General features: G+C 39.0%; 1 protein-coding gene across 7 annotated transcripts in view; it reads left to right on the top strand.

The window, feature by feature from the left end:
- EML4 (EMAP like 4) overlaps nt 1–17,812 on the top strand; it is a 163,460-nt gene that overhangs the window by 104,583 nt on the left and 41,065 nt on the right. For 4 of the 7 annotated variants that reach the window (XM_080408408.1, XM_080408406.1, XM_080408407.1 and 1 more), the window contains exons 4-7: nt 2,733–2,906; nt 5,060–5,188; nt 8,428–8,453; nt 8,906–8,938. In XM_080408408.1, the coding sequence (XP_080264534.1) occupies nt 2,733–2,906; nt 5,060–5,188; nt 8,428–8,453; nt 8,906–8,938 (362 nt within the window). The remainder of the gene's footprint in view (nt 1–2,732; nt 2,907–5,059; nt 5,189–8,427; nt 8,454–8,905; nt 8,939–17,812) is intronic. The other 3 variants (XM_080408409.1, XM_080408405.1, XM_080408410.1) reach the window with 3 other exon arrangements.

Here is a 17,812-nt window from a genome sequence, read left to right as displayed (position 1 = left end):
TCAGCACAAAAGATACTCAATACCCAGACTGCCACATAGGTACATAATTCACCTTCCAATTTAAGTGCAGTCAAAAAAAGAAGCCCACTTGCAACTTAGTTGTAGATAAAAGCACTGTATTGGAAGCCCAGGTATACCTTGGGCTGCAACCCAGAGGGAAACCAGAGCGGTCCAGTGGTTCTTGTACCCCAGCAGAGAAGTTAAGGAGTGAACCTCGTGGCAAAGGTGTGAAATGTGTAGTCAACAGCTGACAAGCTCGGTGAAGACATTGGAGAGGTTGCCACCCTGAACCTGTGGTGTCTAGGAGATGGATCAGATGAGCTAAATGAGTTTGGGCAAGAACACAGAAAATAAGAGACCGAATTGGTAAGTTAGGTGATATGCTGCTATCAGCAGGTGTCATTCACCTGAGCTTGCTGGAGGAGCGCAGGGGTGAATTGCAGGATTGCTGGTGTGTCTTTGTAACAGGGTATTACAAAAAATGTGGTGAAAGGGGCTGCAGGCAACGACCCCTTTTATGCTCCTCTCAGAGACAGGGCATGGTGCCAGGTGAGCCATTGCTCTGACCAAGTAGGACCATTCTTTGTAGATTTGCAGGCTGGAGTTATGGGAATCATTTGTGTGTTCTCTCTCCTCCTGCTTCCTTTATCTTTTTTACTATTATTAGGCTTTACTTTGAAATCCCCAAGTACAGGGAAAGCCTGTCTTTCTAAAAGGTAGTTTCTTTTAAAAAAAGAAAACACACACACACACACACACACACAGGCCCACCCCTCCAAAAAACAAAAGCAACACTCCTCTGTCCTAGTAGATTGGCTTCATTATGAGAAATCCTGTGTTTATAGAAGAGTGAGTGCAGGGGTCTGTGGTTGGACCTGTCGGAGAAGGACTAGTGACTCTTGTTTTCTTTAGTGATAAGATTCCAATAATTTATTTCACTATAATGCAATTCTTGCCGCAGACTGTGAAGAGATTAAGATCATGTAGTGTGCTTTTGCATCCAGCAATGCAAGCTAAGTCTTCTGATTAAAAAATAATAATTTTAATGCTTCTAGTTAATTAAGGACTTCTGGCTATAAATTATTAACCAAAACCCCACAGTTCTTCATGCTTTGTTCTCTGTGATCACATATATACCCTCAAGAAATTTGAAAGCTCTTTCTGTTTTGTTTCATCTGTGTTTCTGAAAAGAAAATTAACTTTGATGGATTATATGAGTTTTTTAACTAGTTAATATGGTTTACAGAAATAATCCTGAGTGATCCTTACAAAATGTATTTTGGGTTTTATATTATTTTTCACATTTTGACCTGTTCTTCACTGCTTCTTTGCAAGCATTTAGAAAAGTTGAACTCATATAAGCATTGAGGGCCTTGTCTTGGTGGTAGATGGTATACTTTAATTGAAATAGCAAATGAAACAAAAAAGGGTCTTATGAATGTTGTATTAAAATCAAGGGCCCATTTTTACTCTTTTTTTTTTTTTTTACTTTTTTTTTTTTTATGTTACTGTTTTAAATTGCTTTTGGGGGAAAGGTGAATGAAAACACAAATAGTCAAGATGGGCTCAGAGCAGGGGGGGAATTGATGTGGGGGAATAGAAATCTGGATTCTTCCCTTCAGAAAGTTACTGATTCTTTTTTACTTTGCAGGTTACTTTGAACCTAAGAGAAAAAGTCTCTTTTTCCTTTTTAGCTGGTGTTTCCATCTTACTTTGTTCGCTGAGAAATTTACCATGGAATATTATTATTTTTTAATCTTAAAAAAATAGGCTGTGTACTACAGAATACTCTTCTCTTTCAGGTCCTGTTATTGTTAGTGTGACTCGGTATATTGCAAAGCATGCTGTTTTATAGAAAAGCCTTTTAATTAATCTTTCTGTTTACTTAATGGATCTTTGCTTTGGATTTTAATGAATTTATGGTTGTTAATGACGTATTTAAAGCTGTTTCAAATGTTAACCTAGTAAATACAGCAATATGAAGTTAAGATGTATTCTTAGCTGTCATTTACTGAAGACATTAAAGAAGTGGCAAGACAGTCTGATGTTAGTCAACTACAGATCAATATAGCGATGAGTTGTTGGGGATAATTTTCTTTGAATTCTGGTGCAGCCAGGGAGAGCCCAGGGGCCAGCAACAGCATTTCACTATTTCAGTGACAGAGCAAAGATAAGCGGTACCATGCGTGTCCAGAAAGACAGTGCCAGAAGTATAGTTCCTTCTTTATAGGCTTAAGCTGATCAGAGAATGGTGCAAGTCACACTCCTGCCCTTCGCTTGCCCCGAAGCACGGCTGGCAGCACGGTAAGGTCGGCGGTGAGCTGAACCAGAGGATGGGTTTTTTTCTGAGGGATGGTGGACTTTTCATGCATCAACTTGTGACAGCTTCGAATGTTGTTGAAACACCTGCAAATGAAGAACACACTCAAATCTAAGTTGTATCTATTTTAAAATCAGAGTAAACTTAGTGCAACGGTATAGTAATAATAAGTAAATAATCTTCCATGCCTCCCTCACCTTTTTGATTTTTGGAGCTTGTGAACAAATCCTATTTCAGCAAATGCTAACCTGAAGAGAGTGAGTAAATAATCAAAGTGTTCTTTTGGTGATTATATACAGTAAGTTGCTACATGCTTCTCCCATCTTTTACAGAGGACATTTTCTCCCACCTTTTTATTTGCTTGTTCTCATTTTTATTTTTCCCTCCCCCCATGTTATACTTTATTTTACAGCGGTACAGAAAAAAAGAAGGAAAAACCTCCAGGACAGAAAGAAAAAAAAGAGGAATCTCATTCTAATGATCAAAGTCCACAAACTCAAGCATCACCTTCTCCCCAGCCCTCCTCACAGACTCTCCAAACACACAGGCAAACTCAAGAAAGCAAGAGTTCTGCTCCAGCTAAAAGGTTTTCACAGTACCACAGTACAGAACTAGAAAATTATTGTAATGATACCAAGTTCATATTTGACAACAAGTCATGTGAAATAGTTCTGATCTCATGATCAAGTTACTAAATGTTTGATACTTTTTGTGCTAGAGAAGATGCATTCACTGTGCGTTGCAACAGACCATATGTAAAAATGCAATTTTTTTTCTTTGAGTAAATTTTTAAGATTACAGAGGTGGTTTTGTTCTCTGTGACTGAAATTCTTATACGGTAGATTACCTCTAATCAGTCATCATTCTAAAATATTTAATGGTGACTCTGAATTGATCCTTCTCAAAATACACTTCACAGGCTTTGGCATAGCTGAATTGTGCTGTGTATTTTGCACATGGCTGTGTTCTAAAACTCATATTAGCAATTTTTAAATATCATTGCAAGTCTTCCTTTGGGAGTTTTCCTTCTTAAATTATTCTATACAGTGACTGCAGTTAGAATATTTTTTTTTTTTGTGGCCCTTCTCTTTTCAAGTCCTGCTAAGTTGCAGGGTTGTTTACTTTTATTCTGATTCTTTCCATGAGTGAAGTTCTGAGTTTACACCCAAATCATAGAACTGCTTGACCTGAGTGAAGGTAGACTTTTATTTCAAATTGCCTCTGTGTTCCCACTCATTTTAGTGGGAATTAGGCACAGAAAAAACTGGTAGTTTGGTTTTGTTGTGGTGGTTTTTTGTTGGGTTTTTTTTTTTCCTTTTTTAGATAGCTTTTTAAGGTCAAGGAAATGGATTTTAAGATTTGGGTGATTACTTCCGAGTTTCAAAACTATGCAGATCACTTCATGTGATTTTTTTTTTTTTCTTTTTTTTTTTTTTTTTTCTTTATTGTCACCTTGTTTAGGATGGTGTGAAATTTTCTAGGAGACTGAAACAAACTCTCAAATGAAATTTATTCTTCTGACATTTACTGTAGTTCACAAGATTATGTTGTCTTGCATTGCTCGAATTCACAGCTCTAATAAATATTTAAACTTTCACTTGACTGATGCATGTCATAACACTCCATAAAGGCTCCTTCTCCATGTCTTGCACAAACTCTCAGTTGTCTGAAGCTGAACTTGTGGCCTGTTCTCCTGCCTGGTATCTCACTGTAAAGATGTTTGTCTGAAGTCTTGCTTACTAATCTTTTGCAGTGTGGCGAGAAAAAAAAAAAAAAAAAAAAAAGGTGCCTTTTGTAGTCTCCTAATGGTTTAACTTGATTTGATTAACTTGTTTGTCGCAGGATCTTTCAGCTTCTTGAGGTGCTGTGGAAGGAGCTTGCTTGCCGTTTCTAAGGTTGCAGTTCAGGACTTACTCCTGCAAAAAGCATTTCTGACAGGATGAAGTACGATACTGTTAGCAGGACACGTGCAGACCAGCTTGAAGAATAATTTGGGCTAGATCACTTTTGAACATGTTTTCCATGATTAAAATGTGCATGAAATTAATGAACCAGTGACTGCAAAACATGCAGGTCCCCATTAATGTACATTGGCTACAATGAGATTGCTGAAAAATAATACTGGAATTCATGGATTCAGTCCTCCATAGTATTGGGCCAAACGTAGCTTGCCTTATTCATGCAAAAAGTTTGCGGATGTTTGTTTTAAGAAGATTAAAGCCACTAATGTGGTTTAGAATGTGCTGTCTGCAAAACAGCCGTATGAAACTAATCTTACAGAACTGTTCTGCCTCAGAAATCAGCGTGTTAAATCTGGTGAACAGTTAATCAAGAAGGGAAAAAAAATTCTACTTTTCTTTCCTACCTTCTGTAGTGATTTTTTAAAAAAATTGTTTATTCTTTAAGGCTAGTATACTGTAGACTCACTTTTCTCCACTTTTGTGATTCGTTAGCAATATAATAATGAAGTATAGAGTTATTTTGTTCAAGTCTTTATGTAAGAGCATTTGGAAATGGAAAGGAATGGATAAGACATTTTGCAACTGTCTTGCTCAATTGTTTTCATTCATCCAGTTAGAACTTTTTGACTAATCTTTTTTTCCTGTTTCATGCTTCAGCTTGAAGGAAGACCTAGCTCTGCTTTTGTCTCCTGCTGCTTGATCTGTTCGTTGCGTACCAGTTCCAGTTATTGTTATGTTATTATCTTGTAATTTTAAAATACATTTTTGTTTCTTTTAGCATAAAGAAATCCTTGACTGCAGAAAAACCTCACAGTGCTTGGGAGAGTTCCGATGACAGTCGTAATAAGCTGCTGAGAGTAGCCTCGACATCTAAATTAATATCCAAAGTGGCAAAGAATGCAGACAAGTATGTATCAGTTTGGTACATAAAAGCAAGTGAACTTTACAGTCAAAATATTATGAAATTGCATAATTTTAATGAATTTATTTATGAATATGCTAAGACAGTTTGCATTTTCGTTTTTACCAGGAGTAATTATCTACATAACCTGCCGATGTTGTGCTTCTAGGTGCCTGTGGAATCTTAAAATCGTTATAAAATGTGAATACAGGATTTGAGTATAAATGTGTTTTAATGGTAGCCATTTGGATTAGCAGAATTATGCACTGTGAGTTAAGATTTATGACTTAATGCCACTGTTGTGAAGCTTCCAATCATTTTTTCCCTCATTACACTTGCATTTTCAAATCAGTCTTATTTCCTTGAAGTTAATTTACTGAGTTTGACATAGTATGTGTTTCTAAAGTAGACTGTAATGGTAAGAATATATTCTTACTATTTTTCAGGTGGGTCTCTCAAGTTACCTGTTTAACAGGTTCCTGATTGCAGGTTCTAGGTAATAGGCAGGATCTTCTTTTCAGCTTCACCTGCAGGAGGTGATGTGCTCATCATCCCTCTCATGCTCTTCTTCAGCAGCAGGTTTTCTCAGTTTGTGGCCTCCAGTGAAGGCCTCACCGAGGATGAAGAGCACGGAGTAGTTACTTCTCCTACTCCTGTCATTAAGAGAGACAGGAGTTTGCTTTTTGTTGTTGACGCCTATTGTTACCCACTTCTTGTCCTCAGTATTCTTTGCCAGTTGGGCTTCCCAATTCATATTCACTTAATTTCTTTTTTTTTTTTTTTAACTTTATTTCGCTGAGTTTGTTGAAATTGATGTGCTGATTCTTTGACTGACCCCTCTCCTGTTTGCCGAGATCCCCACAGTGTGCTGGCAGCTTCTTGCAGCTTGATGTTATCTGCAGATTTCATACATCTGCTCATTAATCTTCATTCAAGTACCCATTAACTAGTCCAAGGCAAAACTATTTGAAAATCCCTCCCACTATGACAAATAAAACTCTTCAGAGCTTTCAGAGTAATTACCAGTCTTGTTATGATTGTGTCTGTAGGCGCTCTCCTTAGCTTGCATATAAGACTGTCAAATACATACTTAGAGTCAAGAGTAGTGCAAGTGCATTCCTTCTTTCCTAGGAATGGGTAGAACAAAAACATCTTAAATTAATCTTGGGTGTGGATATCGGTACATTTACTAAAAGCCTTGTGCTTAGCCTGAAGAGTTCTGCAGAGCAGTGAAGTGCTGCGTTTGAGGGATTTTGGGTGACGTATTTTGCAAATACTTCTTTTCCTTTTAGAATTGATTTTCACTGTTAGAATTTAAAAACCCTTTGAATTTAAATTTATTTTAATTAATTAAAATATTTTTATATTTTTTATTAATTTTTATTATCTTATTTATTCTTACTTAAATTTTATTTTTATTTTAAAATGTTAATTTTGAATTTTTAAAAATTAAAAATATAATTTAAAAGTCCCTAGAATTTAAAATCAATTCAGATTGCAGCAGGATGCTGCTAGGTAATACTTTGGACTGAAAAACCCCTGTCTTGATTTTTACTTATCAGCTTTCTTTTCTTGGTTTTTGTAATGCTACCAAAATATCTTTCACAATGTGGTATACTCAAATTTTCTAATAGTAAAAAATAAATTTCACTCTTACTGGCATTTTGTATAATGGTTCAGGCATGGTCAAAATAGAGTATCTTGATGCATTTTCCTGTGATTCTACTTATTTTCTAAAATACTTTAAATGATGCCATTCTGCAATCTAATGTAGAAAAAAATCAGGTATCTAACAAAAAAGCATACAAGGAAAGATTGGGATTCATTATTGTGGAAGAAAGTTGTCTGTTCATATTTTGTCTTAAAGGATTTGGCAACAAACAAGGCTTCAAACATTATCAGTTGTAGACATTCATCTGATTGAAGGCTGGCTGTTTGTATACCTTGGTCTTAGCTCAGACTTACCCTACAAGCACTATTTGCATTCAAGAGCACACGTTAACACGAATTTCTTCATCACATCCTATGTGCCCAGTTTCTAAAAGAATCGGTTAGTGTTGTTCAAAGGCATATTGTTATATTGCATTTGTCGTTCCCAGTGAAGAAATGGTGGCCTCATCTGCCTGAAGTTACTAGAGTCTTGTGCAAGGAGCAGAATTCAGCCCCTCATGTGGGCCCCAGGAAAGAAATGTTTTACATATGCTTTGCGTTATCAGCCCAGGATATGAACTTTGTTTAGTAAGCTCAGTCTTTAAGTCAGCACTGGCTGTAAATCAGCCTGATAAAGCCGTAAGAAGTAAGAGGGTTCCCACCCCACAGCAGCCTATCGTTCAGTGTTCTTCAGGCAAGGCTGGGAATCCAGTTTTAATTTTTCACGTGGAGTGTGGTGAAGGGTGAGTCTACCAGTAGTCCGAGATGACTTTCCTCATGCGTATGTTTGACCCTTTGTCACTGTTACAAAAATTTGACCTCCATCCAGCTAAAAATACTGGATGCCATTCATACCTTTCTGCTGAATTTCGAATTGAATTCAAGAGGGTTTTTTGTGCAATACATTCTCCCATCAAGGAGTGTTATTCTGGTAAGAAGTAGCTCTGAAGCTGGAAATTAGTATTTCTTCCCTCTTCGGAAATAAAGGACTGATGTTTTTTGTCAGTAGTTCATTCTTAGTCTCAACTGCACTGCTTTGAAGACTTTGCGTTGTACATCCAGTAATGCATGGATCCAGTGTGAATGAAACCACAGCTTGCTAATATTTAATCCATGCATCCAACAGGGTTAATTCCTAGAAAAATTTATGTTGTTGTGTGCTGACAGCTTATTTTGACAGGTGTTAAATGCCTTGCCTGCAGGCCTGAGGGTGTTTGGCAGCTTAAAACATTTGGTTATTACAAGTTTGTTCTCTCAAAATGGAATTTTCCATGCACAAGGAATATGTCCTCCATAATTTAATTTTAAGAGCTTTTTGTATTTTGTTGTTATTACAGTAATTATTAGGAACCCTTGCTATAGGGCCAAAGACTTTTACATGACTCAAAAGATACAGTGAACTGCATAAAATAATACATGGGTAAAAAGGCACTGCAGTGACCACAGTTGTTATCTAGCATCCTATACTACAGTTACACTGTACACAGAATCTGATGAGATTGCCAAGTGCAATAATGTGTAAGAACTTGATGGTATGGGCTTGATAAGCATTTCACATATTATTAACAATTTTTTTTTTTTTTTTTTTTTGCCAGGCACAAAGATGTCATTGTCAGCCAAGGTAAATAATAACATTTATTTTTAAAAACTGGATGAAGTTGAAAAGATTGGCTTTTGACTGAATAGTATTTCCTGTAAATGAATACACTGGGACATCTGCTTATGAAACAGGGATATAGAACTAAAATAGCATTAATAATTACTCCAAGAATTCATCTGGCCAAATGTTACTCAAGACCTATATAAGGATCTTTGAAATTATGGAGAAATGCCTCATCAAATTGGATCTTTAGGAAGGACAGAAATTTTCGGTGGGTGGTGGGAGGATTCGTTTTACTTTTGTAAAACAAAAAGCCTTTTTGATTATTTTCTCTGTGTGTATGTGCATAAATAGAGAGAGCTTATGAAAACAAAAATGTAAAGTTTTGACCTATGTGCCAGTCTTCATCCAAGCAGGTATGAGTGAGACTTTAGAAATAGTTTTAAGATATTCTATTTCTGTCCCATAACCAGCAAAAATGTCAACTCGTGAAAAAAACAGCCAAGGTAAGAATTAACCTATGCCCTTTGGTTGCTTTCTAATTTAGCGCTCTCACAAATCTTTTATTTGGCTTTTCACCATCAAAGAGCATCGGTGCACGATCTCTTAAAAACTTTGAGCATTTAAATAAATATTTCAGCTTTCTTGTTATGGAAATATGTATGCATATGCACTTTGCAGTCTATGTAGGGATTATTTGAGGGTAGTCTAAAATAAATTACTACGCACATAATTTACTCAGAGAAGAATATGTGTTCAAATAAGGTTCTATAAGTCTTGCATTGTTGCCCAAGATACTAGAATATTAAGAACTGCCAACTAAAAGATTTGTTTTATCTCAGCTGTCTTGCCAATGTTACAACATATACACTCTGATTAGACAAGAACAGAGACTGAAGGTTTTAATACAGCCTCCTAAAATGAAAAATTAGTCTCTTCTAACGTGTATATCTTTGCACTGATTAATCTTGCATTCTGTGGCTACCTGCTGCTGCTGGCTTGTTCAGACAGAAAAAGGAGCCGTCTATCTGAACATGGTGGGACATGACAACAAAAGAAACCCACTTTTAGTGTCGCAAAACTACTCTGCTTTGATGTCCTGCAAACTGTACTGAAGCATGCAGTTTCAAAACTGAAGCATGTAACCCAAGTGCATGCTTTTCAAAACATCTATCTATGTACAGAGGTTTTCTGTCATGCTTCTTTGCTAATTAACAAATCTGTAATCTCAAAATTCTGTGCTGTAAGCAAGATTACATTATACATGGTTTGATTACATTTGGTCTCCTCTGGATTTTCTTTCAAAAAGAAAAAAACACTCAAATTTTTTAGGAACTTAATATGTGAATTGTTGTAATGAAAGCAAAATCAACTTGAATCCAATTGCTTTATCTTTTTCTAATTCATAGAGAAATTACAGATTTAAAAACAGTTTATATTGTTACTTACCAAAAGCATCCTTCAAAGACAAGAGGTGTGAAAGGATGTATAAGCATCGGGAACAAAGAAAGGAATGTTCCAGCTGTGGAACAGTACATATGTGCAGCAATGGTTACCGTAAAAAGAAAACTAATCAGTATTGTCCAGACCAGATGCAATTTAGCTTTCCCAGAATTAAACTGTTACATTGAAAACATCCTTTCTAGCAAACACAACTTTTCACAAAATGAGGTTGCATACAGCTAAAACACTTTGAATACTAATTCTTTTCTTACAATGTGCTGCTTACAATTCTGTGTGTTCTGCCAAGGATGGACCATCCTTCAATTTTCTCATCCTGGTAGCTATAACTTACGTGGCCTCGATGTGTGCCCTGCTATCCGTTGTGTTACTCTGCAGATGATGTGAACTTTTGCTGAATGATGAGCAGGCACCTTCCATGTGTGTGCTGCCGTAGTCTGTTCTGAACCCAGCTGGAATGAAAGAGAAGTATGATGCACATGACGTGGCCCCAAGTGTATGGAGAGGAAGTCTTGTCATAGAAAATGCATTTACTAACATTTTAAACATGTTATAGTGGCAGAACGTCATTCTGCCTTTAACATGGATGAAGTTAGAATTAGCAGGATTTAGCCTGCAAAGTTTTGGGTTTTGTTTTTTGTTTCTTATGGACCAATGAATATATCTTTTGACAGCCTTTTGAGTATGTGTCTGTGTGTGTGCGTAAGGTCTGTTAGGTTTTGGGTTGCGTTTACTGCCATAGAAGTAACCACTTGTTGGTTACTGTAGTTGCAGAGGGTCCCTCCATCCTTTCCAGTATACGTTTAGCAATACTCAGCCGGTTCTGTGTAGTGCAATGTCCTGTTCAGGGCAGCTGACTTCAGCCTGGTTTGTACTTGTTGGTTGCCACGTAAATAACCAATTTCGAGCTGGCACCCTGACTCAGTGGGTCAGGAGGTTGGCATGGCACAGGCAGTTAACATGCTTTGTGGAGGTAAATCCTGTGCAGCTGGACAGAGTTGGCTCGGGCAGGGTGGGCTGAAGGGTAGCCTCTGCTCATGCCACTTGGGCAGGACCTTCCTGCTCTGCAACCCAAAGGTGTGAAAAGTTACAGCTGCTTTAACACTCCCTTGTAGCTTGCCAGCCTTTGCTGCCAGACCCGAGCAGTCTCTAGCACCGTGTTCATTAAATTACAGCAGCTCCCTTGAACTGCTTTTGTCAGTGGGCTGTGTGTGAAACACTGTGCACCCACCCCCCCGCACCCCCCACCCCCGGCACACACCTCCTGTGCTAACAATTGTGTCAGTGCGCTTCCTAGAACCTGTGTGAAGGAGGCTCTTGGAAAGACTGCCGGTGTGCAAACTGTCAAGCTTCAAAGAAAATCTACATAGATACGTTGTCTTTATACAGACATGAAACAAGTTTGGAAACGTAGTGCAACCACGAATTATCACAGCAGAAGGTGTTTGCATGGGATAACGGGATGGAAGATGACAATTCTGTGTAGCTTTGAACATCCTGGAATCAGTTTGTTTCCTTTTTTTGATTCATCTGTTAAAGAAACTGCTTTGAAACCTGTCAGTATAGTGCAGTACCACAAAACATAGAGGAATATGTTTTTGCACATCTTCTTTTTTGAGCAGCAGAAGTCACTGCAGTATTATCTGTGTTGTGACCATCTGTGCACATTCACTGTGATTTCTGTTGATAGCATGTGTTAGCTGTACAAGTGAAAGGCTTGAGGAGCGAGTGAGGACCTTAGCTTCAGCAGTGAGAGACATTAGCTTTGACGTCTGAATCGCCTTTGGTATGGAGTCCCCAGAGAGCATGCTGAAGGTGTTGCGTGTGGGTGACAGCAAGACCCAGGCAGTTCTCCCCTGCAGCTGCCCCCAGGCAGCCCTTCAGGTTCTGTGTAGCACCGTGCCCAGGCCGCGTGTGTTACCGGTGTTACTCGCTTACCTTCTGCCTCAGTACCCATTTGTTCCCTCTGTGCCTTTCTCGCTCCCGCTTGGGCTGAGCTGCATCTGCTCCACGTTAAGGTTAGTCCTGGCTTCATGCAGCTGGGTACACGCTGAAGCAGAGGTAATGCAGGCAGGAACACTTGGGTGATGCCAGTGCAATGAGGGAAATACACACACTTCCATATATTTGATGAAGAGATTTTTGGGGTTAGGTTTTTCAACTTATTTTTGAACGCTTCTTCGTTTAGCTTTGTAAACCAGGACAAACTTTTTACAATAAAATCCAGTACTAGGAGGTATTAAAATTATGTGAAAAACCAGTAAAGCTGTGGGTGAAATGAACAGGTGCTTACTAAGCATTAAAAGGACACTAACTAAAGTTACTGTTTTAAATCCTTTACCAGCAGGTGTTTATAATTGCCTATAAAAGCCATCTTGCTTTTCACTTCAGCAGAGACATTTTTGAAGTATTAATCATAAAGTATTTGTATTTTTATACCCAGAAGTTGAAGACCTGGCTTATTTTAAGAGGAAAGGTAATTTTTTTCACTGAGGTTCTGTGTTTGAGTTTGGTTTTCAGTGATAGCAGCTCTGTATATGAATCACTTGTTCACTTATTATAAAGTAATAAGAGACACTTAGATGTTTTTGGATGGCAATAAAAACCGTATGTGAAAGCATTAATGAAAAACATTCACTGCATTCCTGAGTTTGTTTCTTTTTAGATTGCACTTTATTAGTTTCCAGTACTTTTTCTTCTGTTAGTTTAATACTAGTACTATAGTTCTAGCTTCACAGAGCAATTGGGAAGCACACAATGGAAAAATTTACCCTGCTGACAGTGTGCCCTGTCCACCGAGTGTGCAACATTCAGTAACCACCACAGATCAGGTTTTTTCATCAGACACAGATTTTCTGTCACATGCTTACTGAAGGTGCTTATGCACCTGAGGGCAAATGGAGATCCTGTTTATCTCGTTATTATTGGGCTGCTTGCTGTCATTCAGGCACAGTGCTTGGCAGTAAAAACCACAGATACTGTCAGAAAAAGAAAGTGGTATTTGGGATTTTTTGTCGTGGATTCTTGAAGTCATGATTTTATTTAAGAAGGGAGCATTTAGATGCAGTCTTACTGCACTTGTGTCCAGCACTCCTTTTTGAGTCCTTTTTCTTAATAAAAAGCTAGAGTATAATATTAAACTGGAATTATTTCAATGCAGATGGTGACTGTTGTTTAATACCTAGATTCTTAATGTCACCTGGTACATGTGAAAACAGGGGTTTAACTATGATTTACTTACCTAGTTATATAAAAACTAATAACCAAAGATCTATTAAAAAATCACAAGGCAAAGCAGTAAAACCATTCCAAACCAAGGCAAATCTCTCATCTGCTTTTTTTTGACTGTGTGGCTTGCATTGCAGCACCGCTCAATAGTGTCAGTGCATGTCGGCTTGTCAGGTTCAGCAAGCATTGACACATCGCTCGGGGTGAGAGACGGCAAACCTGCAGCCGTGTTTGAATTCCTTCTTCAAATGTAATGGTCTGCGCATGGTGGCTGAATTTGTTTGTATTCATCTTGGTGCTGTTAGCACTGGTTTAAATTAGAAACAGGCTTCTAAGCCTTTGTCCCTCAGGTTAGTGGTCCTACGGAGTTCTTGGACACAGGCCTGAAAGCAGAAAGCTTGTGGGAAAGAAGCTATTTGTAGTATTAAAAAGCATAACTTCACTGGTCAAGTAACTAGAAGGTGAAGACAGATGAATAAATGTACTCTGGATGTGGTAGTTTATTGTATATTATTAGAGTTCTCCTTGGCCAAGCTAGTTGGAGGTTTTTTGGGTTTATCATTTGCTTGGAAGTCATTTGAAGGTTAAGATTCAGCTGCTAAACACAAGTAGAACTGAGCTGAGGGATTTGATGCATCACTTCATGTTGCTTTTTCAAACTAGGGGGGGTGGGACCGATTAAAAAATAGTCACTAATAATTTGCAAGACAAGATTATTGTAATGATTTCTTAAGAATTAAATTCATGACCATTTAGAGAACCGGATAATTTTGTTATTTAGTCACTATTATCTACTTTGTGTATGTATGCGTATATATATATATAAATAGACTTTATATATAAAATCTACTCATTAGACTTTCCATTATGCATACACTTGCTAGCTGAAGAGCAGAGTATTACAGCACAGATTTGTGGGGCTACCTCAAGGTCTGTCTAAATGAGGAAAAGTGTGATATAAAATACGTCCTTCTAATATTTTGTCTAGCTTTGTTGACGAAATCAGTAATCGAAGATGAGGGCTTCTCACATGCCTCTAGGAGACTCCTGTGTATTCCTTGAGAATTTCATTTTGATGCATATTTTTTGGAAACCAGGAGGATTTTGGGTTTTTTATGTCACTGTCTTCAAATTTCAGAAGGATCTAAACAGTAGCTTTCATGTCTCCTGAATTGCTCTTCTCTGTAAGTACTTCTGACTTAATCTACAAAGGCTTCTTTGATCTTTTTTTTTTCTTTTTTTTTACTACTCCTTTCACTACTTACTATTATGGTCCTCTGAAAACCTCGCATATTGCCCTAAGAATATGATTCACAGAAAGTAATAAATTGCCTAAATGTCATTGCATGAGTCTGTGCTGACTCCCTGGAAGCACCAATTCCAGCCTTTCAGGTGGTTTATATTGCCCTATCTTTGCTCTCTGTTATCACCTGCAGTGTTTTTCATCGGTCTTACCTGTCTGCTTGCTTTCCCGGAATTGCTGGGTTTTACACTCTCTTCCAAGAGTGAATTAATAGGCGTTATTTGAAGTTGAATTTTACTGTTAACCTTTGTGCTGCTTTTTTCTTTTTTTTTTCTGTATTTCCCCCTTTTTTCTTTATTTCCCCTTTTTCCTTTCTTGTATAAGGCCTGATTAAAAGCTTATTTATGTTAATGGGAATTTCCTTTTGATGCAACGAGGCTTTGCAGAAAAGTTTCAGCCACTGTCTACTGTTTGTCTACAATTTTTTTTACTGGCCCCTAGTTTAGTCCTGGATTCTTGGCGTTGCATGCTTTACCAGCAGTTTCCTTGCAGGCAAGGTAAGTGCGCTGGCTTAGAGTGACTGTGAGGAAGATGCACTTGTTTCCTTGCAGATCTGGCAGGCTTCTAGGCCTCCCTCTCAGTAGCAGCACCTTGTTTCACTGACGTATTTATTCCTCTCTTCTCTAGCAGGCTATAAACTCTCAGAGAACCTGCAGTAGATACTCTGGTTGCTAACATCTGCCTCCAGCCTGCTGGGACCTATTTGGCTTAGTGTTTACACTAATGAACTTAACACAGGAAAGTAGGAGCACTGACGGAATTTCACTGATGACATGAAACTGAGAGACCGTACTGATATGGTGGAAGCTGAGATTTTAGTACAGTAAGACCTAGATGCTCCTGAGGCATGGACTAGTATAAGACAAAATTAAATTATTCAAAATCATATATGCAGGAGTTGCTAGCAGTGTTTTAGCTGGTTATTTGCTAGAATTAAATGGCAAGGAAGAGGGCTGTGAGATGCTAATCATTCATACAAAGATCGAGCTTATTTCACTTATTAGGAAAACACAAATGCAATCCCAGGATTTATCAGAAGTAATGCTAAAGGAGAAATGCAGCCTTATGGAAAATGTTAATGCATCAAAACCCTGGTGGGTTCTCCTCTGTAACACTGCATGCTGTTACAGCACCCACAGTCATAACAAGGTAAATTTTGTGGTGGTGTGGAGACAGACTGAAACCTTATCACACAAAAAGAGAGTTAAATAGCTGGATGTTTGTATTTTTGCCACATGAAGGCTGAGAGGAGGAAGGGCATGATCACTGTTTTCATGCTCACATAATGGACTTTCGGGCAGCAGATGGGCAGACCTGAGCTGAGGTTAACAGCCCGCACGCACAAAAAGTGAACAACCTGGCTATGCTTTACTGTCACCTGGGAGCTGAGGGGCTCCAAACTATTAGAAGAAGGAAGTTTTCACATGGTGTTCCAGAATCAGCAGTGTGTTTCTGTGTATCCCAGTGACGGCCAAGTCTCTGCTGACCGCAGTCGGTGCTGCAGTACTCTGCCTGCATCACTCCCATTTTCACTCGGTCAGAGAGAGCACTGGGGGACACGATGTGCATCCACTGGGCTGAGCTGGGCTGGGCTCAGCTGTGATGTTCCTCCAGCTCATGACATGGGCTTGCAGAGCCCCGTGGCTGATCAGCGCTCAAATCCACCTTTAGGTGGGCCCTCACCGAGTTGCTAGGCTCTGTCTTTCTTGTCGCTGCGTCTGTCTTTGTGTCATTCTTCCCGAGTGATGTTTTGTGCCCCTTCAGCTGACTGGTGAAATCATGGTGTAGTCAGATCAAGTGTTTTTGCATCTTTGGGGCTGAGTTAATAATTTCCTCAGTCCTCTGGGAATCCCACAGAGAGAGCTGAGACCTACGTGGAGTTTGCTTGGCTCCAGCACACCCAGGGGGCTCCCCTGTGAGGCTAATAAGCCTGAATCCTGGGAGCAAAAATTGGGAGTGTTGGTCCTGCATCCTCTGGCACTTGTGCAAAGAGATTGTTGAGGCTCCAGAGGTGAATTATTGTGGAGCCAAGAGGAGTTTGGCAAGGTCTGTGAATCTGAGCTCAGAGCTGCACAAAAGCAGCTACAGCTGTTCCCGGTGAAGAGCTGTCCCCTGAAGCCGGAGCACTGCATCCACTTGATGCTGCTTTTTGCAGCAACCCTGGGCCTGAGCTGTTTCTTTTTGTGTGGTGTGGGTAATCCCTGGCACCTGAGTGTGCTATTTACAGAGCTTCAATTGTACTTTTGGATTGGTTTGATCCATATTTGAAGGAGTTTCTAGGATGTCTGCCATTGCAGATTCATTAACTTAGCAAGTGCCAAGGTCCTTTCAGGTATGCCTTCCAGCACCTTCCCACCTCCCCCCACCCCTGAAATGCTTCTGCACAGTGGGTGGTGGGGTCCAAGCATCACTTTATATGGGGTAAAGAATTTTTACTTTCATGCCTACTGTTTTCAGCTGGTAGATACCAGAACTGTTGAGGACTTTTTGTTTGTTGGGGTCTGTGTCCCCCCTTCCTTTAAACCTTTTATCTCCCATATACTCCCTTGCCTATGTGTTGCTGTTATGAGATGGCCAATTTCCTCCAACAGATATGTGAGGAAAAAAATAGTCTTGACATACTACTTTGTACCTGGAAGTAGTGAGAATGCAGGAAAGAAACAGATAGTCTAATGGTCCTGAGTGTTCAGCTGAGCCAGTATGCTATGAAAGAGTTAAATCACTGATTTTCTTAACTTGCAAATACAAGAATTTGGCCTCAGGCAATTAATTGCTGTTTGAGGATGTCTTTGTTGATATGCTGCCATACTCTCTAGTATTTCAAAAGATTTTTACATTAATATTGTATCTCCCCTACAGGTTATTCTGATGAAAGGAAATTTAGTCTTAGGCAAAAATCTTTCAGTGGATTCTCTCTTTAGTTGTTGGGTTTTTTTTTTTTTAATTCTTCCTCTTCTGTAGGGAGAGACTGAATCAAGTTATACTTAGCCTGTGCCCCTCTAACAAGTGTGTTAAATGTGTTTCTTCAACATGACAGCTAGCTAATAAAAGCAAAAACGTTTGTTCTTCAGTGGGGAAGTTCAGAGAGCTAATTTGTATCTGCATGCCCTGCAGATATTTTTTTCCCTGAGCTCCAGGAGAGCCTCTTCCCTTCTGGCCAAAGACCTGACTGAGTTCCTCTTGGACACTCCATCTCTTGTCTGCAGAGTCCAACAGGCACAACTGCCTCCATCTTGTATGTGTGTGAGTTGCAGTTTGCCTCCACTGTTCTAAGCAGCGATGAGAAACGTGATCCTACATTTCTGGAGTCGTTTTGCACTGATCTTGTGGAACCAGAAGTGCCAAGTTCAGTGTTAACTCAAGAATTTGACTTGCACAAACCAGTGGT

Source organism: Falco punctatus (assembly GCF_963210335.1).
Source record: "Falco punctatus genome assembly, chromosome: 12".
NCBI lineage: Eukaryota > Metazoa > Chordata > Aves > Falconiformes > Falconidae > Falco > Falco punctatus.
Note: the sequence above shows the minus strand (reverse complement) of the source record. Positions and strands in the feature narration are given on the sequence as shown.